Source organism: Megalops cyprinoides, chromosome 15 (genome assembly GCF_013368585.1).
Source record: "Megalops cyprinoides isolate fMegCyp1 chromosome 15, fMegCyp1.pri, whole genome shotgun sequence".
NCBI lineage: Eukaryota > Metazoa > Chordata > Actinopteri > Elopiformes > Megalopidae > Megalops > Megalops cyprinoides.
This window is the reverse complement of record NC_050597.1, coordinates 9901376-9924522: the sequence shown is the minus strand read 5'-3', so window position 1 is coordinate 9924522 and position 23147 is coordinate 9901376. Positions and strand designations below refer to the sequence as shown.

The 23147-nt window shown below is 39.3% G+C and overlaps 4 protein-coding genes across 5 annotated transcripts; 1 reads left to right on the top strand and 3 right to left on the bottom strand.

Annotated features, from left to right (window-relative positions):
* Positions 1 to 121: 121 nt before the first annotated feature.
* Positions 122 to 2777, top strand: mgme1 (mitochondrial genome maintenance exonuclease 1). The gene is made up of 5 exons (XM_036547222.1): positions 122 to 148; positions 930 to 1565; positions 1698 to 1920; positions 2425 to 2557; positions 2643 to 2777. The coding sequence occupies exons 2-5, from the start codon at positions 1022 to 1024 to the stop codon at positions 2775 to 2777; spliced, it is 1035 nt and encodes a 344-aa protein (XP_036403115.1). The 5' UTR covers positions 122 to 148; positions 930 to 1021.
* Positions 2778 to 10424: 7647 nt separating this feature from the next.
* On the bottom strand, positions 10425 to 13190 carry LOC118790180 (glycine N-acyltransferase-like protein). The gene is given in 7 exon segments (XM_036547046.1): positions 10425 to 10660; positions 10663 to 10856; positions 11324 to 11450; positions 11859 to 11967; positions 12119 to 12229; positions 12608 to 12684; positions 13123 to 13190. Coding segments are annotated over 6 exon segments (822 nt in total). The 5' UTR covers positions 12683 to 12684; positions 13123 to 13190; the 3' UTR covers positions 10425 to 10454.
* A 923-nt stretch (positions 13191 to 14113) lies between these two features.
* LOC118790246 (glycine N-acyltransferase-like protein 3) lies at positions 14114 to 16753 on the bottom strand. Of its 2 annotated transcripts, XM_036547150.1 has the most exons (6): positions 16729 to 16753; positions 16227 to 16346; positions 15882 to 15989; positions 15598 to 15718; positions 15374 to 15506; positions 14114 to 14987 (listed from the first exon to the last, which is right to left on the bottom strand). In XM_036547150.1, the coding sequence occupies exons 2-6, from the start codon at positions 16299 to 16301 to the stop codon at positions 14588 to 14590; spliced, it is 837 nt and encodes a 278-aa protein (XP_036403043.1). In that variant the 5' UTR covers positions 16302 to 16346; positions 16729 to 16753; the 3' UTR covers positions 14114 to 14587. The 2 variants fall into 2 exon arrangements, with proteins under 2 accessions (XP_036403043.1, XP_036403044.1); XM_036547151.1 differs by lacking the exon at positions 16729 to 16753 and having other exon boundaries at positions 16227 to 16697.
* Positions 16754 to 18457: 1704 nt separating this feature from the next.
* On the bottom strand, positions 18458 to 21346 carry LOC118789986 (cystatin-like). Its single transcript, XM_036546761.1, has 3 exons — positions 21054 to 21346; positions 19607 to 19717; positions 18458 to 18808 (listed from the first exon to the last, which is right to left on the bottom strand). Exons 1-3 carry the CDS (start codon positions 21258 to 21260, stop codon positions 18728 to 18730), a joined length of 399 nt encoding a protein of 132 aa, XP_036402654.1. The 5' UTR covers positions 21261 to 21346; the 3' UTR covers positions 18458 to 18727.
* Positions 21347 to 23147: the final 1801 nt, after the last annotated feature.

Below are 23147 nucleotides of genomic sequence, written 5' to 3'. Positions count from 1 at the left end.
TGGAGTTTTGTATGCCGCAATGCAAACAGGCATTCCTGGACAAAAAACTACAAACCTCAACAGATACCTGCTGACTGCTAGTGTTGGTTGCATTGACAAATCAGTTGACAGCATACTGGCGCGCCGTTTTGGGGAGGAAAGTCTTGTGGTAAGTTTGTGCGTGTTTTTCAGTGAATGCTGTAAGATACATTCACATACTTTGTGGGACCATTCACGGAATGTTCTCATGCCTCTACAGTTGAACGTTATTTAGAGTACTTTAACTGGTTGCCAGATAGCTAGCTTGCTGTAACATAGTGGTTGTTTTGTAAGGTTTCTTTGTGGAAAAAATGCCCGCGGATCTGTATCTCAAAAGCAGCGCAAAATGTTTTGTTCTGATAAAATCTCCGACATTTTAGTTACATAATTGCGCCAAAACCAACACGGGCCGCCTCTTTTTAGATACAAACCCTCAGAGGTAATCGTTGCATAGCATATTTGGCCTTGGACATCTCTGATCGTTACAGTCGGCGACGCTTGCAAAGCTGGCAGTATAGGGCCTATTTTATAATTTAAATCTGTGATGTCAAATCCATTTGAGGCGTAAGCATTTGCAGATATGTTTTAATAATATCAAGTTATAGAATTAACATTTTAGACAATGACAATTCAGAACATGGTGGTGGTGTTCTAGTGTCTGTACGAGCTAAGTAAGTCTAAGTAATTGCCAATGAAATCTGCTGCAATCACTTATTCTTTTGAAGACAGGATTAACACACTGCACATATAGGATCACATTACGGACATGCTAATCAGAGATACACTTACGTGTCAGTAATTTTAAGGTACAAGATTCATGCTCTAAAAATGTCTTCAGTATTAGGGGCATGATGCTCATTATTTATCCGAACAGGTCTGTATGTTTTAATAATGCTGTGTCCCACATTCAGGTACTTTGTGTGTTGAATATTGCCAACAAGGATGAGGAAAGGACCACCAACACAAGAAACTATTGTTAAGTAAACATCGGCATCATTACAGAATGAGGTTCTGTCGGCTGTTTCGCCAAGTTCAGCATGTGGGGGCAAGGAGTCTGGTCATTGGGCTGCTTTCTTATGCTAATTCCAGTCTAGTTGCCGGCATTTCAACTTCTTGTGCCAATAATGCCCGTAAAAGGACCAGCCAGTACAGTACAGTGGACACAGAGAAGTACTCTTCCCTTGTTCAGTCAGTAGTGTCTTCAAGAACCAGTTCCCAAACTCCTGCAAGCCTTGAGGAGGAAGATGGTCATATTTATGGTCCAGTTGTTAAATCGAAGCCTGCGACTGAGCGATCTGCACCAAAAGCTCCAAAGAACCCAGTTCCGCTCCTGAACCATGCCAAGATATTGGACCTGACATCGGAAGCAGACTCGGGACCCCCAACCCGTATCCCACTACAGAGGGGCCCAGGCAAATCCAGTGCCCCAAGCGTAACCCGCATTCTGCAACAAACCATGTCCCCGGAGCAGGCCTTTTACCTGGAGAGATGGAGGAAAATGATGATTGCCCAACTTGGAGAGGAGGGCTTCAAAGAATACTCTTTAAGTAAGCTTCCTTATTCCAGCACCTTGTGGCTCTCTCTGCTTTATCACTGCTCATGTGATCGTGTAGTCACACTCATCGCTTGTAACACAGGGCAATGAGACAACCTTGAGTCACCAGGAATATTTGTGTCAGATCTTTTCAGGCAAGGGAAGCAGTTCCACATGGCCCTGGAGGCCATTTTCATGTCAGAGGAAGTGCCGGCCACGGATACAGAGCCCTCGGAGTTGGTGGCAGGGTACATTGAGAGCGTCCAGCATGTGCTGGAAGACATCAGCGGGGTTAGGGCCATCGAGAGTGCTGTACAGCATCAGTCCCTGAACTACCTGGGGATGGTGGACTGTGTGGCGCAATACAGGTGGGAATTGCCTATCAGATATTTCATTACATTACATTCATTCAGCAGACTCTTATCCAGGGCGACTTATAACAAAAGAACAGAAGTGTATCCATTCAAGTTGAATGAGCAACAGTGTAAGGCTAAAAATACTCACAAACCAGCAAGTGTAAGTTTAACAGTAGTCAAGCTACTACCACAAGTTATCACTGTGGATGAAATTGTGCAAGTTATCGCCTGTTCCGCTTTAATGAGTAATATAAGTTAGTCTGCTCTGAGAAGGTACAGTCCTCTTTTGGCATTGTAGTCTGAATGAGCTTACCTGTGAAATGTGAATGTCATAAATTGCCATATTTTCCACGTCTTGTTCTGGTGGATAACACTGGCTCAGATAGTGAATGCAGTCAAGGGTTTAGCAAACCAGAATCTGGCACACATCATTTTATGATACGTTTTTTAATATGTCATTGATATGTGGTGTGCCTGCAGTAGCATAACACCAAATATGTTATATGTTCCCCACAGGGGAAAGCTCTGTGTGATTGACTGGAAGACCTCAGAGAAGCCCAAACCGTTCCTTCACAACACATATGACAACCCCCTACAAGTTGCTGCTTATATTGGGGCCTTAAACAGTGATGAGCATTATGATTACCAGGTCGGTGCATCCTTTTACAATGATGTCTGATCAGTTCCTCCTCTTGAGCTCTGAATTTCATTTTTCTTTTCCCATTCCCTTCCAGGTAGAGAGCGGGTTGATTGTTGTGGCCTACAAAGATGGCTCACCAGCTCACCCTCATTTCATGACCTCTGACCTCTGTCTAGAGTACTGGACTAAATGGCTGATTAGATTGGAGGACTTTATGGAGAGGAAGTGAACCACGTCAGAGTTTCTGCAGTGTTTAGTAAACAGGGTGAAAACTGGGCTTCAGTATATGGAGCTGTATTCAACATTCTATGCACAATGTGTAGTTATACACCTTTCACCAGTTACTTTTGACCTGTTTAGTATAGAAAATGTTCAGATTGCATTTTAGGTTCATTGTTGTTAACAGGATGCAATAAAGCAGTCTTTTTCAGTTATATCCACGGTGTGTTCATTTAATACCTCATTGAAATGGACTGTTAATGACCTTGTGACACTGTGTTTTGAATTTTATGTTAGACTTCCAGTTAATCTGCTAATTAATTATAATAACAAAGATTCAGTGTCATTTTGGGTAATAACCTTTGGTCAGTATTGAAGTATTAAGATTGCTGAATGTAATTATGTAATTATGCTGACATTCACATTAAAAGTAGCTCGCCACAAAACATATTTTAGGTTTCCATTCTCCAGCCTGGGTTTCATCTGCATTGGTTGGTTTCATCTAGGAGACAGCTGGTGTTTAGATGCAAGTGATTTATACAAGCTTGAACTTTGTATTCTGTCATTTTAGAGTTATGTATATGTAAGTATTTGTCTAAATTATTTCAATACAATATGATCTTTAAGTTTGTTTCCTATTGAAATGAGCCATACCCTTTGAGAAATGGCACAGGAAGTTTGTACCTGTGGGGTATGTACGAGGGTCAGTAAGTTCACTGTGTTACTTTGTGTGTGTCATTTGGTGCATTGTAATGTTAGGTTTGTATAAGATGATGATTGCTGCTGTCCTGATTTGCTTACAAATGTATATTCATTTCTAACACTGGTTTAGTTTTACTAGTCTATTTGCTGTTACACTTATAGTTAGGTCCATAGCTGTGAATTCATAGCATGAACTTATAAGCCTGGTTGCATTTATTTTTTAAGTAAGATTAGTTCTGATAACCAAGAGAAGCTGGATATCAAATATTGTATTATAGCTGTAGGAAAGGTTATCCTACATGCTGTTCTCAGTGGATGAAGTTGCATTGTTTGGCCACAAGATGCTGCAATTTAACAACAAATTCAGTTTTATAGCACAGTTGACTATGTTATCGGTGGTCAGCATTTGGATTTGTGTTGCTATGGAAAGAAATTACACATTTACATTGGTAACACAAGATTATAAAGCGGGGTTAATACTCTTTCCATTATTAGGATTTAGGCGATCGGATATACCACACAACAGTGGTGTTAATTTGATATTAATATGTAATTGATTTATGGTTCATGGCACACACTTTCCTAGGGTTTCTATGAAGAAGATGTACTTGCGGCTTGATCACTGTAATTAGAGAGGAATGGTGCCAAATTTGACTGAATTCATGGTAAGCAGCAGCATTTATAATTTAATGTGTACTGACCAAAGTAAATCCATCAATGAGGCAACACAATGTTGAGAAAACTGCTTCATTCATGGCAACATCAGTCTAATCTCTGGTATTTCTCTAGTATCTTCCTAAGACTTGAATTTAAAATAATATAAGATAGAGAAAATGTCATATGAGGCATTACAGGCATAAGGGAAAGGAAAAGTTGTGTATACATCTGTATATGCGTATAGGATTAACTCTCTAATCCTAGGATCCTCTATGCATAATGGGGCTGGGCTACAAAGCATTCCTCAGAGATGCGCTCCTAGTTGTGAGGAACTAGGCCTATCTCCAGACAGCTGCTGATGATTAGGTACAGTATGGATCTCTTTGCAGTGTCCCAGTGGGGTAGGGAAAGTTAACTCAGCTGCTGAGCCTGTAATTGTGAAGGTGAAGCTGAACACAAAACAGAATAGCAAGCAGATCCCTGTGATCTAAACCAATAGGCTTTTCACCTCTTCACAGAGTTTGTTAAAGATAAATGTCTCTTAACGTGATACTGAGATGAGAAAGATACAACTCAAGTCATCAATCAATCCGTCGATCAGCATACAGACACAAACATATGACATACAGATGTTGCCAGATTTGACAAGAAAGCAAGGGTGAAAGTTTCTTCAGAGAAACCTAAAAGGCCCCTTGAGTGCAGGCCAAGGGCAACAATGGCAAGGAAGAACTCCCCTTATTTTGTGTTTGTTTGTTTTAGAAAGGAAGCTGTGAGGGCAACCAGGCATTGTGACGACCTGAAATATAATATGGAACTGATGAAGTGAGGTTAGTACGGTTGAGATAGAATAAAATATCCTGTGATTCTTTGCAGACACATTCTTTACAAGTTGAAGTTGATATATGATACAGGTTTACAGTAGTCTAGCCTTGTAGAGATGATGACATTAAAACATTTGTATCAAGTTTAGTTATATTTCACAAGTGAAAGAAGGCCATATTGAAGTGTTTTGCATGTGCATGGATTGAGATCGGTCAGGATACAAAATGCTGCAAATGCCCCTGAGCTCTGCCTTATGGGATAGTGGGGACCCATCTAAGATGAGAACAAACTGCCCTCTCCTTGTGGAGCCATCTAGATTACATAAGCACAATCTCTGTTCTCAATTAGTAGATGGCCTGCTTTTATTGAAACATAAAAGTGTCATCATGACAGTGAAAATGATTTTTTTTTTTTTCAGCAAATAACTTCCAGGAGATAACAAATGGAGGGGAGCCGAGTAGTGGGCCAAGTAGTGATCCCTTTGGGGAATCATATTTGAATCTAAATAAGAAAGATGTGCTGTCTTTTGGTATAATGTAATAGTAAAGTAAGATTTAAACTATTTAAGTAAATTTCTGGAGAGTTTTTTAGTTTATGTATGAGGATGGCTTTGATTCTTTTTACTGTGGTTTGTGATTTTTGTGAACTGTAAGTGTGGTGTGCCACACCGACCCTTGTCCCAGCGCTGACGCACATATTACCAAAACTCTGCAGGAAATCGCAGTGCGGCCTTTGTTCTGTTGGGAATAAAGTCCTTCTCATTGTTTTTCAATTGTTGTACACGTCTCTACCTACAAGCCTTCCTAAGACAGGCATGCTGAACTCCAGCTTTCCCAAATAGATGCAAGTGCACCAGGATAACAAGGAACTTAACTGATCCAAAGTAAAAGCCATTTGCCTGTGTAAATTAAACACACAGACAAGTAAACTGGATACTCCAACAAGAATGGCACCAAACATCTACGTCGCCATGGTAATGACCCCCAAATAGCAGTTCTTTGGCACCGAATGATCCAAAACAGAACCTTTAAGACACAGAGTGAACAGTGAGTCTTTGTAAAGCATGTGTCCTTGACTCATTGACTGCTCATGAGGCCATGTGATGATTGCATAACTGTTTGATGGTCTGCTCACGTCTCAGAAGATTGGCCGGAGTTCCGATGTCAGAGTCTAAAGAACAACATCCTTTTAATTACTAAAGGTAAAATAAGGACAGCCTTTTCCTGGGTTTGATGTATTGTAAATTATATTTACTTGATTACGCAAATATCATGATTGAATGTGACTTCTGTTGCCAGCACCTCTATACGTGTTAGGTAAATACATGGGTGAATAAAGCTCTGTTCCATTTCTTTATGTCCAACTGTACTTGTGTGGTCACGTTGTTTCCAACCAGGATGTGCTATTTAAAAGATCCTGCTATCAACTGTGTGTAGAGTTCTGTTGTCCTGCATCTACAGGTTCAAGTGTTTTTTTCTCTGGTACTATAAGGAGCTAGCAGCATGGTGTAGTGGTAAAGACGCAGGCCGTATCCGTAGGTGGGGACATTACTGCTGCACCTCTGAAAAGGGTTCCTACCCTAAATCTGAATTTCTGAAAAATACCCAGCTGTATGCAGTAAGTGGATAATTGTGGAAAATGCAAACTGTATATTACACGGGATACAAGCATCTGCCAAGCAAATAATGCAAAGCAGTCTTAATGGTTTAAATGTCCAGTATGTACTATATTTTCATTGCAAATATAATCCTACTTATCTCTGTTTCACTTAATAATATATTATATTTTATTAATATGAATATGAATATTGTACAATGTACATTCTACTTTAAAATTATATATCCCCTCTCCTCCCCAAGAGCTGTAGGCTATAGTTTTGCAGCCCACTGTGAGGAAGAGTTTAAAGACAGGGTCAGTTATTTAGAGGCCAGCCCAGAATATTCTTTTAACCAGAAGTCTTGAGTAAACATATCCTTGCCTGCAAAAAACCAACATATCAGAGTCTGAGAACATATAGACTATATTATATACTATATTATAGACTATAATATGTACTGTATCTGGTAAAGCTAAAATAAGTGTAGCCTTTTCCTGGTCTTGATGTATTTTAAATGATATTTACCTGGTGATTATGCAAACAGCGTGATTGCATGTCACTTGTATTACCTGCTGCTCTGTATATGTTAGGCAAATACAAGGGTGAATAAAATTATGTTGTGTTCTAGCTGTCTCACTGCAGAGATTTAAGATGAATCAAGTGGTTATTTCTATCTACTGGCTCTATATTGTCAGTGTGGTGTGTAGCTAACAGTGTGATGTGTGACTCAAAGGTTGTTGGTTTGGTTTCCAGGTGGAGGCATTGCTGTCCTTCAGCAATGTTCTTACCCAGTTCTTTCAGGAAAATACCAAGCTTTGCAGCTAATGGTGTGTGAATAAGCATTACAGACAGGCTCTGTAATTTAACCACAAGTCAGTGTATAGCAGACATGTCCCTACCTGCAAAAAATATGCAGCACTGAATGATTTAGCCGGTTATGTTACAGTCCTGAATATTCTCAAAGCTTTCAACCAACAGTGTATCTGTGACTGGGATAGAGCTGTGTTCAAACTTGCATTTAGGCAATGGAGGGAAGCAGGTTGCACTTATCTCCCAAATAAAGGTTTTCAACGATATAACTGGCCTCAAGATTTATGTGTCTGTTAGGAAAATCTCAGTGGCTTTAAATTATGTGTCAAGGAAATTCACTTTCAGAAAAGCCTGGTCTGACCAGTTATATTCATAATAGCATTAGTCAAAAAATTAAGATGTGCAGTTTTATTGATCTCCCATCAGATGTTTCAAGAGTATTGATTGCTATGACTGCAATATAACCTGGGAAAAAAATGTATTTCACTAGGAAATGAAATTCGTAAACCACTAAAATAAATATGTAGAGGTTTATTTGTATACGTTCATAAGTGTACAGGAGCGATACATGTGGGGAGCAGGTCTGCTGAGATCATTGGCTTGACTTGACAGGGAGGCAAGCAGGCAGGACGTGAGAACAGCTGATGCAGTTGAAAGAGTAAATGCATGCAATCTATGTACTTTTTTCACTGAAGAGACAGTATGTGCTTCAGGCCTCTAATTGGTGGCATATCCTCCCATAAATAAGCCATAAATGGTTTTACAATCTGTTGACATCTGACTGAAGGGTGAAGGACTGGAGTAGATATGATATAGGAGCACCAAAACATGAAACGGGAGATGTGTGTCACAGAATCTCATCTGTTTGATTGATAAATGCTAATCATTTGGGCTACTTACGTTACTCAGGATCTCAGCTACAAACCAGAAATTATTCAATCACTCAGGATCTCAGCTGGAAACCAGCAGAACTCTCTTTGTCCCAGAAACACGGATGCTTGTTTTCTTATGTGTGGGATGCGTACAGACCATCTGGATGACTCAGTCAGTTTCTCGCTGTTTGCAGACGCAGCCTTCGAGCTACGGGAAGTGTGTGTTCTGAGGGTATTTGTGGTCAGTGTGTGCTTGTGCAGCTGGGCACACAAGAACCAGGACAGGCAGGGGGTCAGCCAACGGCGCCAAACCCTACAATGTGTCTGCTTTTCTCCTGGACCCTGTCCCACTCCTACGGTCAGCCGAAATTCCCTGGAGGAAACCATGTGTAAAGACATCAGTAGCCTGAGAGACCAGAGAGAGGCTGAAATGTGAATAACATTATAAACATTCACCTGTCTCAGTTAGAAATTTCACCCAAAGTGTCACCTTTCTTTTACAAGTGACCTTTTTAAGAGTCCTACTGTCATTAGAATGAATATTTGTAGTTTTTCTTTCCTGGCTGACAGATAAAGTTTTTGTAGTTACTTTTGGACAAAAAACAGCTTCTTACATTAAAATTTCTAAACACTGTGAAGGAACACCCTAAAGTTGGAGTTTCCAGTGTGAGCAAGTACAGAGATTATTGAGCAGATGTTACATATTGGTAACAATATATTCTCCTGGCAGGGGAATTTGCATTCATACAAATGACACCATGAAGTGTTTTACAAGATCCTGCTGATTGATGAGAGGTTGCAGAGTGAGAACAAGAGAAATAAAAAAAAAATCTCAGCAAAGATCAAGAGAAGAAACACCAAAGTCGTTTGTACATTGGGGTCTTTCTTATTGTAGCTTATATTAAACCTAGATTTATTCATTTTAGATTTAATCCTTAGCCTTCGTGCTGGCTTACTTCAGGACACAGCGAAATGGGCGTAACTGGTTATTCATAGAGGAGAGAGAGCACAATGGAAATACACTGGCCTGTGGTCAAAGGAGGATCCAGCAGGCTGTGTTACGTTAGACCAATTGCAGTTGGACAAGGCAAGAATGAAGGTAGCTGAATGTAACTGCTTGTGTATTCAGTCTTGCAAGAATATTTTGCTTCAAAAAAACCAAGACTGCAAATTCTTATTGAGCCCAGAACCAAATACTGCTTGCTGTGCAGCTCACAAGGAAACACAGCAGTCATTTCACTGTCTCTAGTACCATATGATATTTCATCCGGAAACAAATCCGAAAAATCATCCAAAAAACAAGCTCCTGTGAGTTAAGTACTATGTATAGTTTTCATAAGTCAAACAATGTTATATTTCATTGCAATACAAGACCCTGAAAGGGTGTGTTGCATATTTATTATTGGACATTTGTATAAGATCACAATGGCATTTGATTTTGTGTAAGTTTACAAAATGGAAGAATGTGGGGAAAATTAACAGAAAATATCCTTCATTCACTTTCATACTTTGATAGCAGGCATGGCCCTACAGCACTGATGTTACAATTTCAAGTAAATGAATGCATGTGTATAATTATTTTCATGATCCAATGCAGTGCTCAAAAGCATGGTACACATGTAAATTATACATAGCATATTTATGTTCAGTGCATTTTCGTTCTTACTGAAACCAAGCTACCATTCAAGACTTCATTTACATTACATTTACATTTATTCATTTGCCAGATGTTTTTATCCAAGGTGACTTACAAGTGAGGTAAAGTAATTGATTTCTCTGATTGTGACTGACTTCTTTCCTCTTTGAGATTTCTCTCTCTCTCACATACACTGTAATGCTTGGCATTACCGCTTCCAGGTAAAAGCAGACTAGTGCAATCTCCAGTCCCTCCTTCTCAGCATTCTAGGACACCCAAGTTAACCAGCTAACCAGAGTCATGTCGTCCCATCCAAAAACTCTAATCGCTTTAATCAGAAACATTGTATTTTTAACAAGTACTCACTTATCATCTATGTCACATCTGGACCAAGCAGTTTGAACAGACATATAGACAGATAATATAAGAGATTAAAATTGTTTCTTTAATCAATTTTCAAAATCTCTCCTTTTCTTTCAATCTCATTGACATTTAATCACTTCTTGTCTTCAGACATTCTTCAAACACAAAATGTGAGAACTGTTACCATCTGACAGCTACTTTTACAATCTCAGACCGTTTTTCTCCATCTCACAACTGATTGAACTTAAACCAGGTAGCTCTGTATCCGGGTTCTTCAGTGAAGCCCAGGCTTTTAAAGAGCCTGTAGGACACTTGGTTCTCCTCCTCGATGACGCAGTAGACAGGATATCCCTGTGCATGGAACCTTGTTGCCATGGTGTATATCAAGATTTTGGCGTAGCCCTTGCCCCTGTGTTCTGGGACTGTGTAGAGCAGCCCAGGGCGCAGGACGCGTAAGTTAAAATCCACGCCACAGCCTGTCCCTCCCCGTCCAACAGACAGCAGGAGGGGAATTGCCGGATCATGTCCCGGATCATGTGTACAGAGTGCTCCCCTCTTCCAAACTTCCAGGTCCTGTTCACCAGGTCAACATGGGACTCATCAAGGGAAGATATCTTTAATGATGAATTACTGAAATGTAGAGAGTGAAGTAGAGGCTGTCAGTTTGGACGCTCGCAGACTGAGATGTAACATCAGGGGTGTGTTAGCACACTGACTGCATTTTCCAAGACTTCCAAACCCAAGTTTACCCACTACAGTGCATTTTTGATGTTTGAGATCAAGGTACTATGCTTTTACACTAGAATTGTGCACCTCAGGTAAGTTGGAGACATCTGTATGGGTTGTTCTGTGACACCACTGATGGATTCTTACCCTGGTGGGGCAACAAATTGCCAGGCAACAGGGAAAAAGTGCAAACTGACCAATCGGGACAAGAAGAGAAAAGTTGACTGTTGACATTATAGAAAAGACAACTGAATATAGTGTGACTGTATTTTTTTTTTTAATCCAGCAAAAATCATCCATTGGTACAGTATACATGTTAGGCCCCTATTACCCATGACATAAGCCTGATGTACAGCTAGTTTTTACAGTACCTGTCCAATCTGGGGAGACAGCTGATGTCCTGGAGTTTCATCAGGTAGCACACGGCCACTTTGTTCCCTGAGATTCCTCTTTCCCTCGCCACACCCCACACCATCTCCTCATGACACAAGTCAACGGCTGGGATTCAGACAGAGCAGAGTTTATAGGCTAAACCCACAGCACATACACATTTGAGAGGTCTCCTTAAAAAGCTCAATACCCCACAACTTTGTCCTTTTTATTGTATTTTGATGTCACAGGACACATGGAAATCACTGGCTGTTTTTTTTTTTTTATTACAGACCTGTCGAGGACAGAACTGAAAATGTGATGAAACACTTCAAAGGACTGAAGTTGTCTTTTCAAAATAAGGAGTTGTACATGGAGTTAAACACATTACTATAGTATATATCCTTATATTTTTTCTTGTAAGAGAGCTGTTGCTCAAATAGTCTTCATTAATGGTTTTACTAGGCAAACACTGCAAAACTTTAAAAAAGGACAAGCCACTTCTAATGGAAAGAAGAACAAATGACAGTTGGATACCTAGGGAAATAAACTGTTTCCAATTTACAATGTCAGTCTCAAGTAGGATTTTTCTCAAAGAAACCTCATCTTTTGTAAACACGCACACATCTTTGAAGATGTCCCCAGCCTGTAAATTAAAGACATTAGAATCCATTAGAAATATTGGTGCTGAAGGCACGTGTGTCTCTCCACTAAACAAAGACCACTGCCTCAAATAACATGAAATGCCTTGGAACAGCAAGAAAAATAGCCCATATACTCAAAAACAACTATAGTACCTTCTCAAACCTTGGCACGCACAGAATTGTTGTGAAGTTTGGCCAGTCATCGGCTAAAACGTCTGTGGAGACAGACTCTACTCGGTTGATGTTGAAAATGTGACCATAAACCTTAAGAAACAAAACAAGAGTTTGATTCACTTTAAAACAACTTTTATGCATGTTTTCTTTCAATGTGCAATTGACACCTCACAAACTGAATAGATGTCACATGTCACCTCTATTACTATGCATAGATAGGTATTCATGTAACTATCTACTTCTATACAATACTGTAGTATGTATACTTCACAGCATCCCTGCTTTCTTGACCACCTGTATTTTACATGTCACTATTCAACTAGATGGCTTGTATTGCAATGGTTGCACCACTGAACAACATACTTCACTGTGTCGATGCAGGTTGTGTAAAAGATGTAGACTGAGTCACTCTTGGGGTTTCTGCTAAGAAAACGAGACACGTAATGTAATTTCCCAAACCCTGCTTACCAGTTGTGATTTAGGGAAGTAAGCCGTTAGCACGTTCTCGGCAGTTTTCAACTGGTCTCGAGTGAGCACCTTCATCCCTGTGAAATAGACAAAGTGGCAGTGGTTCGTCACAGTTTGCGTAGGAACATCGAAAATCATAGCTGTGCAAAGCAATGTCCAGTATTTCCCAGGAACTTCCTCTACAAACACCAGTGGGACATTCCTTTGTTTGTTATGAGGAAGGTGACCATCAGGCTTCAGGCTATGTATTTTCGCAGTTCTCCGTTTGCAGTAGTTGCTACGACTGACAATAGCTATCCTTTCTCTGTTGATCATCAGACCAACTTCCTCCTTCGTGGAAGAATGAAACTGTATAACTAACGCTACGTCCTAGCTAACCCACATCTTTCACTAGTTATTGCTACATTTACAGAGTGATTCAAAGAGCACTCAGTTATCATATTAAAACATCCTGGACCTGACAATTTGACTAACGTTACATAGCGTGCAATGTACAAGAATTTAAGTGTTCCCACCTATTTTATTTCCTTGAGCACTGCTCCCTGTGATCGCAAAACCAATATGACATCGTGTGTACAACCACATATGCTTTTACGACTTTCAAGTTTTACAGCAGTGCACTTTGAACCTAGACAGACGAGGCAGCTGCGTTGGTGTCGCAATAACGTCCAATAATAGCCGAGTCTCCGATAAACGCAGGTCTCCTATAATCGCCGGTATGCGCGACCCTTTCAGTGAAATAAACGCCTGCCTCAATAAACGCCGGAGAAAATTATATTTATTTTTCGTGACTATAAAACGAAAGAGCAGTGGGTTCAAATGCTTACAGCAGTCCTATTTATTTTTTTGTGGCTAAAAAAACGAAATAACACAAACATAATTTTTTACATTAGGCTAAATGTTTACATTGCATTAGGTTTTAGGTGAAATAAACGCAGGTCTCTGATTATGGCCGAGTCTCCAATAAATGTCGGAAAAGTTAAGTAATTAAAGCAAATAAACGCCTCGGCGTTTATTGTAAGTTTTGCGGTATATTGACGCTACGGCCAGTCCTCATTCGTCCAAGAGCTGTCACTGATCTCTTGATGAATATTACGATTACGGTAGTTAACTGTTTTAAAGATTATTGAATCAATTTCAAACTATCCTTTACGTTGCATTTTGTGTATCACAAGCTCTTCTTCTTAGCGAGTCCCATAGCTAGCTGTTTTTATGCTATCCATTTCTACAGCTGATATTTAGCCTACTACGGCAATAAGATGACATTGTGCTGAAGCACATTATGTGATTATTGAAAACACGGGACATCAGCAATACATTGTCTTCTACTACTGTAGCAGTTGTACAGTAAAGCGACAAAACATGTATGCCTACAACATGCAGTTAAATCACTTTTTATTTCACTCTGAAATACATGAATAAGTACAATTTTAAAATGCAGTTCTTTGATCTCTGTGGCAGCACCACTGGATAAAAATTGAATAACATGATACAATTGCTGCACTGCAAAGGTGATATTAAGTGGGTACTAAGGTTATAACTGATCATTAGATAGCTTTAACATCAAAATAATGCCCCTTCAAAAATTATTAGACTTTTTATATTTTTAACATTACATATTTATCTCCTGTTAATAATCCTAAACGAGGTGTAAATTTACACCTGTGTCAATCTGAAACAAATTCATCAAACTTCAGATACTGTCTTCACATACTTTGATCACAATAATCTGTACCTGAAATCAAAGGCAACAAATTCCCCTTTGCACTCTCAGTGGTCAAGGTTAAACAGTTTAAATCAAAGGTATATTACTCATTTTTACAGCACAGACTTTTATGCAGGCCATTGTTCAATGTCTATAGTCTGCATCTGGTATTGCACAATCTGCAACCCACTTACTAAAGGTCTGTTTAATGGAATAATAAAAAATAGGCATTGCTCCAAGATACAAGTAAGTTCTCCAAATAGGGATTACTTTTTTCAGTGGTTGAACTCAAACCAGGCAGCTCTGTATGTGGGGTCTTCAGTAAAGCCCAGGTTTTTAAAGAGCCTGTATGAAAGTTCATTCTCCTCCTCGATGAAGCAGTAGACAGGATACCCCTGTGCATGGAGCCTTCTTGCTATGGTTGATATCAGGATTTTGGCGTATCCCTTGCCCCTGTGCTCTGGGAGTGTGTACAGCAGTCCCAAGGCACAGTAATCGTACACGAGCACCCACGAGACCGGCTGACCTTTTTCGTCAGTGATGCAGCACGTTGGGAAATGGCTTACGAGTTTCTTAATATTTTTGTATCCTTTTTCATCACCCCCAAATTTCCAGGTTTTATTCACCAAATCAATGTGTGATTCATTCAGAGAGGAGATCCTGGTCACTGCGTCACTGTGGGAGCAAGCAAAGCAACACATTACATTTGAGGGACAATGAACAGGCATTTTTTTGTTTTTGTTTTTTTGAAGGGAGTAACATAATTTAGTCAGCAAATTTTACTTTTAAACTAACAGACGTTCCAGGCAGAGGATGTGGCTTAACTCAAAACATCTTCTCGTAAACCATCAGTGTTGGGCTTCTCAGTTCCACTCCAAGGGGCTACATTTCTACAACAATATGAAACTACCTGTGGAAACGCCAAGTAGATAACTGATACAAAACAATGTTTAAACTTTACATTATGTAATCACTTTCAGCTTTGTGTCACAGATTTGAAATGATTTCTAAACTTGAATGTGTGGGGATGGTAATAAACAAACCCCCTCCCCTTTTGGTACCTATTCACAGTCAGTTCGGGAAGGAGACTTGGATCCTGTAAGGTCATTAGATGAACGAGAGTGAACTCCCTGACTGGAACACCTTTTGAAGATGAGATTTCCTTCAACATGGTAGCATGGCGAATGTCAAACCCTTTGGGAAACAAAATGAAAACCACATCACGCTACGCTTCCGTTAATGGTGTAATCATGAAAAGGAGAAAAAAAGGGGAAAAGTGTTCTACCCCCAACAAAGAAGTATGTACTCCAATCAATAGCATTATCTTCAGCCAGCATTCTTTTCAGGATCTTTTCATCAGTGCTGAAGACAGACACCTTCTTCGTGTAATCCAAAGAGTGTTCACTCTGCTCATAAAGAAACAATAACATGTTTCTGCACTAGTTCAGGCTGCACTAGTATAAATTAAATTTAGATACAGCTGAGTGGAGTACTAAAACCGATAAATAGACATGATGAATAGCAAAAGTGACTGACATAAGCTCATAGATTTGCAAGAAAACTGTTCACCTCTGGATTGGGTCGACAAATGATGGTTGTGAAATCAGGCCAGGAGTCCACAACAAACTCCAGGAAATGTGGCTTATTTCTGTTTACGCCAAATATTAATCCATATATCTAAAACACAAAACAACACAATATTTAAAACAATTTTGTCATTTACCAATATGTCTTTTATTGACAGCTTTAAACTGATAATGAACAGAATACACTCCAGTTACTCTGGACACACTACCTAAAACTGTAAAGGAGCCTATAGCCTACTGTAGTCATTACAGCGCTGCAATTTACAGACACTAGAGCATATATAGGCTAGTGATATATAGTAATAACAGCAGAATAACCATTTGCTACCTTAGAACTCTTTGGTAAATGTGACTGCAGAATCCTCTCCGCTTGCTGTAATTCATCCGTACTTAAAATCTTCATCTTTTTCACGTTGATAAGACGGCAATGAGTAGCCTAGCTATTAACCTACCGAGAAAAATAAAAGGGCAGTTTCACTTTAGTATAAATATCATGGAGAATTTTATAGCGGACAATAAGTGCAGTAAATGCACTTTCCTGCAGAAACTGTATTTGGCTTATTCTCCATTGGACCGACACGAAGTCTACCTGCGTCACCTTAGAATTTGTCCCGGAAGAGGTGCAACAGAGGCCGCTGTCTTTTTCTGGTACTACCGATTCTGCAAAGCGCATAATTAAGTGGTCCAACTAGTGAATATACAGGTTTTAAATAACAATGTTGTAGCAGAATACACTGATGGCAAGGCCTAATTAATTTTGGTGCGTGAAGAGGACAGATATTACAAGGCCTGTATTTACGAAAAGGGGAAAAATAAGCAAAACTACTTACAACGTGATGTTTCTTCAAACGTTTAGTCACGGTATAAATGTTAATATTTAGCCAGAGAGCTGGCTACAGTGACATTTGCTGAATTAATTTTTAATTTGTAAACTATTACGACTTTTATTTCTGGACAAAGATATGTAGCTTTCATTGCACTAGGCATTAGATATTTACCTTTAGAATTTCGAAACAAACGCCTCTTTCAGCTCTGGACAACCTACACAATAAATATTTGCTTGTGAAAAGTTAGATTTATATATTTGCTTACGGATAGTGTAGGCTATTGACAAGCAATTACTGAAAGCTGAATTGTCGTAGTGCAAGCTGTCATGTTATGCAGCAACTCAGAAGCTGATGCTGCAGTTGAAATCCAAAACTGCGTTTTAAGGGACTTAAATAAACCGCATTTTTCCTGCTGGGGACAGGCATGGATATCATTGTGATTATGATATAATTCTGTGTATGCACCCTACTACTAAGGTGAGAAGTGTATTTCAAAAATCTAAATTTTATTTAAAATGCTCTGTTTTCTCACCCTGGGAAAGTTTCAGGCGTGTTAATGTTCTTTTTACTGCTGTGCCTAGATATATGTCTTAATAATATGTTAAGTTAAAAAGGGCCGACAGCAGAAACTGCCCGTGTCTTCAAATGACGTTACCACCATCAATTCATTATCATTGCAACTAATCTCATACACTGAAAAAGATTTACACCTATCAGTCCTGGTGGGGGTAAGTGATACATACACAGATGACGGGCATGAGGTTTTCTTTATTGTTATAGAAGTTGTCAGGATCCATACAGATGTGGTTTGATGGCTGGAGAAAATAGGTGAGAGTAGCCACCCCTGCCAAGTTTCCCTGATTAACCTGAGTTGTGATGCATTTTTATATGTAATGACTGAAGCAGTTGGGTCATTATGATATTCTAATCCAATCTATGACAGCAGGAACCAAATCTTAAAATGTGTTTGAACACTTTCTTAGCATTGTATTTTAGTGTTTGACTTTTTCCCCAAAAGGACAATGTCTATGAGAAGTTGTTTTATTGTGTTTTAAATATCTATATGTAGGGTTTTATTTTCCATTACCCAGTTTTGACCAACACTTTGTGAAGAGCAACTACAGTGTCATGCTGTACTGGTACAGAGTAAATACACTTGCGGTCAACTAACCGTGAGTTCAAAGTCTTATTTACAGTTATCAATATAAGATATGCATGAGCTCATCTTTTTATGTCTTTATGCTAAATGTGGTGTATAAGGCACAGTAATGTAACTGAAAATAACTTAGCATGGCATTTTGTGTTAGTGTATATTGCTAAACTTGGAGGAGCAATACAACCGTAGTTGCTGTTGGTCATAAATGAGCCATTTCAAGCTTTGTGATGTAAAATGAACCAAATAAAAACCCTGACAAATAAATGTACCTCCATATCAAACTAGACAGAACATACATATGCCTAAACCATGTCATGGCCTGGTAACAGCAGGGGTGGCAGTGTAGCATAGTGGTTAAGGAGCAGGACTCATAACTGAAAGCCTGCTGGTTCGATTGCCCATGGGGGCACTGCTGCTGAACCCTTGGGCTAGGGACTTAACCCACAAGTGCCTCAGTAAATACCCACCTGTATAAATGGATAACATAAAAAAACAACATATAAGTTGCTCTAGATAATAGCATCTGCTAAATGCCAATAATGTAAAGTAACATCAAGGGTAGGAAGAAAAGACAGCAACATTTTAACAACCATTTATTTTAATTCATTTATGTCTGATTTGATTGCATAGCTTGAACTACCAATTCAACTCAATTTGTCTGCATTTAAAATCTCCCCAAAGGAAACACTGAACTAAAATATTTAAAAGGTTTTTTAAAACACTGGAAAAGCAATACTCTTGATACATCAATGGATTAGTTATGAGCCAACGACAACAAAAGGTATGGTGTTAATATATTTGGTGAGTGGAGTTTAAAGTAATGCAGGAAACTAGTTCTCCAGACTCCTATTTGTTGCAGGTGTTCTTCACCACTTGGATGTCGCTCAACCAGGGGCGGCTCCACACCTCAAAAGTGCATTCGTAGGGCTGAAACAAAGATTACAAAATTTTGGATTAGTTTAGAAAAGTTGTAAACACACATCAACTTAATTCTGGCAAAAATACCATTCACATACTAAGGTATGGTGCGTGTGAACTGGTACAATATGAAGCTCCAAGGAAGTGGTTTATCAGTGAGGAGATAATGTTTTGACCTTTTGGTCAGGTTAGGATAGTGACTGAGAGTGTCAAAAATGTTGTGCATTTGTATGCTCACAATCCTTTTCTTAGAGCTCTGTACCAACGTGTGGGCACCATTCTTAACAGTTTCAAAAAAGTCAGCCTGGGTGACATTCTGTAAAACACAGAATGTAAAAGAACGAGCCAGGGTGGGACATGTTCACATTACACAGTCTCAAGATGGTCAATATATACATATATTTTTGTCTATTTATTGTACTGTTTATATGGGTTCCTGTAAGCAACTGCAGCCAAAAGAAGCATCTCCACCAAAAACTTGGTGATTGACATCAATATGAGGGTACTCCATGCAACAGCCAATACCAAGATATGTATTTACTACTGACATTTGGGGCGACTGACATTGTAATGTCAGAGTAAATTAATAAAAGCAGGCTAACGTTTACTGAATACTGAATACAGTTGAATTAATAATTACGAAATCAAAGAACTGAAAAGACAAGGTAACCAAGTAAATATTTAATATACAGTATGTCATTTATATATATGTATATGTGACTCTTCCATTACACCTGGTAATTGTGCATACAGTGTGTCTGTATTGGAAATGACATGTACATAAAATGAGTGTTGAGGACACATTACCTGTGCAACCTGGGGGTCCTCGTGGAAATTGCACAGCTTCTCAACTCCGCCCTTCTTGCAGGAGGTCCGGGCCATCTGCACTGTGAAGATGTACTTCAAGCCAGCAACAACCTGTGATGGAAAAAAAAGCAATTTCATACATTGCATTTTCAACATCTGACAGTGGGCTGACAGAGGTGACTTTGGGGGTTCTCAGAATAAATAATAGGCTTACAGTGGCCAAAAGAAGAAATAAATCCAGGCTCAGCAATAAGATAGGCCTGCTATCAATTCAAAGCATGCAATGCTTAACAGCTCAACCACTTTGATGAAACAACGTTTTGAATCGTCAGTATACACCAGTGTTGCCCCCATCCATTTCCATAGACATGAAGGTCATGATGATAGTAATTTTTGTGGTTGGAATTAATTAATACAAAGCCTAGATACAAAATTACTAGTAAGGAACTAACACCCCTTAAAATTTAATGTATCATTTTGACAATATGAGGATATCCATATTCCGCTACTAATAACACAATCAATTTGTCAATTTGTTTCAAATCTCCATTCAAATTAAATAGTGAAAACAGGTACACAAACACAACAAAAAAGTACAACATTAAACATTACATCTGACTAATGAACAAATGTGAACATAGCCAACTTCCTCAAATTTCAACATGAAACAGCAGTACTATCCAACTTGTACTTGACTTGTGACCTGACAAATGCGGAATCAAGCTACTGCTTCAGTGACGACACCTAATCAACAACAACAACAGCAACGGAAAATCGAACTTCTTCGTATAGTGATTTACACACGACTGTTATAAATTAGACTACAAATCAACAAAAATTGTTCTTAGGTACTCGTAATTTTTCAAAGTGCAGTAATAAACACATAAATAAGGACTGACTCGTGGGTTTTTCCGTGGTTTCCCATCTGAAATGTGGGGCAATAAGATTAGCTAATCCCCGTTCTCAGAACTGATCCTGTCGGTTAGGCGAGATGACCGTGTTTTTGTTTCTTTGTTTTAGAAAAACACTTTCAGACACGTACACTTTCGTTTCACCGTTTTTAAAGCCCAGAACCTCTCATTTAACCTTTAACTACCAACATTTCATTTCGTCATTCAATATATTTTTATATGTAGCAGATTTTTTTGACCGGACAGTTAAGATGATTTTAGAATAACATTTTCTCAATTTAAACCACTGAAGACCCACTGACTACAAAAACATTTGCTATGTTCAGTTTATAATAATGGCAAATTGTAGGAAGACTAGCCTACATACGACGAGTGACGACGACAACAACAATAATAGCCTAATAACAACAACAACAACAACAATAATAATAATATCTTATTTTAAATAGGCGTAATGTATCCTTTAGCCTACTCAAGGCAAGGACGACTGAACCTCCACCCTGCCGTGTTTTTGACTGAAAATACCAACCACTAACCTGTTTCTGCACCTTGATTACTTTTTTCACTTGGCTCACAAACATGTCGTTGCTCGCTTTGTTGTGCTGCACAACCGCAAACTGCAAGGCGTCTTTGACGCCTTGTTCATTAATGTCCGCGTCCATGGGCCCACCGACGAGACCGGCACTCGCCACCGCCAAGAAGGCAGCGAGGAGCGGCACCATTATTTTCCAGCACACTGCCATTTTCGAAACAAACGCCCTTCTCCGACAGTGTCGACTGAATATTGAAAAAGCTTGTGCTTCGATGGTTATATAAGCGCTAACGCCTACTGCTTTCTGCCGAGGGGGGCAGCACACACGGCACGGATTAGTGGATCTGAAATTTTCCTCCCATTGGTGGACAGTGTTGTGCAATGTTGACTCCACAGCACAGCAGTAGGCTACGCTAAATGGCATTACGGGTCGTTTGAATGTGCGCTTTAAAAATGGCAGCAACATTACCCAGGTTGTTAAGTTCTATTATATAGGTTAAGGTTATATATTTTTAAGATACAGATTGATATATTTTTATATTTGAACAAAAAAAAAATTGAATAGTTGTCTAGATGATTGTTTCAATGCAAAATGTTTAAAGGAGACTGTAGCACGGCGATTAATGTTTTAATATTCTGACGTTGGGAATGTTTATCGTGCCTTTAATGTTTAACTGTACAATTACGTTGCACATTGGGCATTGGGAATCGAGACATTATTGTAGAGAGGCTTGTAGTCAGTTGTCTATATAGCACATTTATGAAGCTGAATCTGAAAGTACTAGTGTCAACCTAGTTTTTTTTTTTTTTTTTTTGCTCCAATCTCTGCACCACACACTGCCCCCCTTCAGCAGAAAAAACTCAACTCAGGATTTTGGTATGAGAAGTGGTGTTTGTAGGTCAGAGAAAGGGTATGTGTTAATTTAGCCAAAAGAAATGGTGCAGAAGTAATGACATGAAAACCAGAGTTTTAAAATGGATGGAACAGCATTACAGAGCCACATTAATATGAAGTGATAAAGATAGTGTTGGTGGTGGAAATTTGAAAGAGTTGTTTAGAAGAGTAAGGAGTTCACACCACCATTTGCCCTCTGACCTGTCCATATCCAATTGCCACTAATAAGAACCCAAACAGAGCCAGGGATTTTGAACATGATAAAAGTTGTGGTGACTTCCCCCACTTCAGTGCTGCACCAGTCCCTGTGGAGTGAAGAGCTGGAGACATCAAACTCTTTGACACAGATTGTTGTGTTGTTGTGTGCGTCAATGCTGATAACACACATGCAAACACCCGCGCGTGCGCACACACGCACACGCACGCACACACACACACACACACACACACACACACACTCAATAAAGCACTGAACTGGATGCCTGACTCCTGTGTGTTCTGACCGCCACCACTGTGACAACATTACCCTGAACCCAGTGAATGAGTGCAACTGCCTCCTCCGTTTCACTATAACATAGCATTGTTATCTCTATGTACCAAATGACGCTGAGCCCCTACTCAGATTCACCACACCCATCTTGCCATCATCCCACCTCAGCTTTGACATGCATATCACTGGATAGCACTATTTGTGGCTAACTACTGATTAAAGGTAATACTAATTTGACTAACAGATGACTAACTAATTTGACTAACAGATGTAATTCTGTACTGTTGAAGTAGGTTGTGGTCTGGACAATGGAGCTGGCCTGTTAGCCTCATAAATCTTGAATTCTCTTTTCTTCATTTAACAGGACTCCCTACACTACATACATAAGAAATGTTAAGTGGTCTGTTCTTAGCTCTTTCCTATGCCTCCTCTTCATTAATACCCCCATTAATATTTCTTTCTCTGCTTCACACAAGGTCTTATCTGAAAATTCTCTGAAAATAAGTTATGTAGACAGAAGTTTTGTGGCTTGTTCATGCTCGTTAGAACTACCCGATAGTGGTACATTTTTGCTAAATTTCAGGGTACAGCACATTAGTAGAAGAAGGGTATAAAAGGTCTATGTTCATGTTTATATAAAGTAATTCATACATCACAAATTAGCTGCAGTGTAATTCACTGAGAGACAGTGTTTTTGATCTGTCTGATTGGCA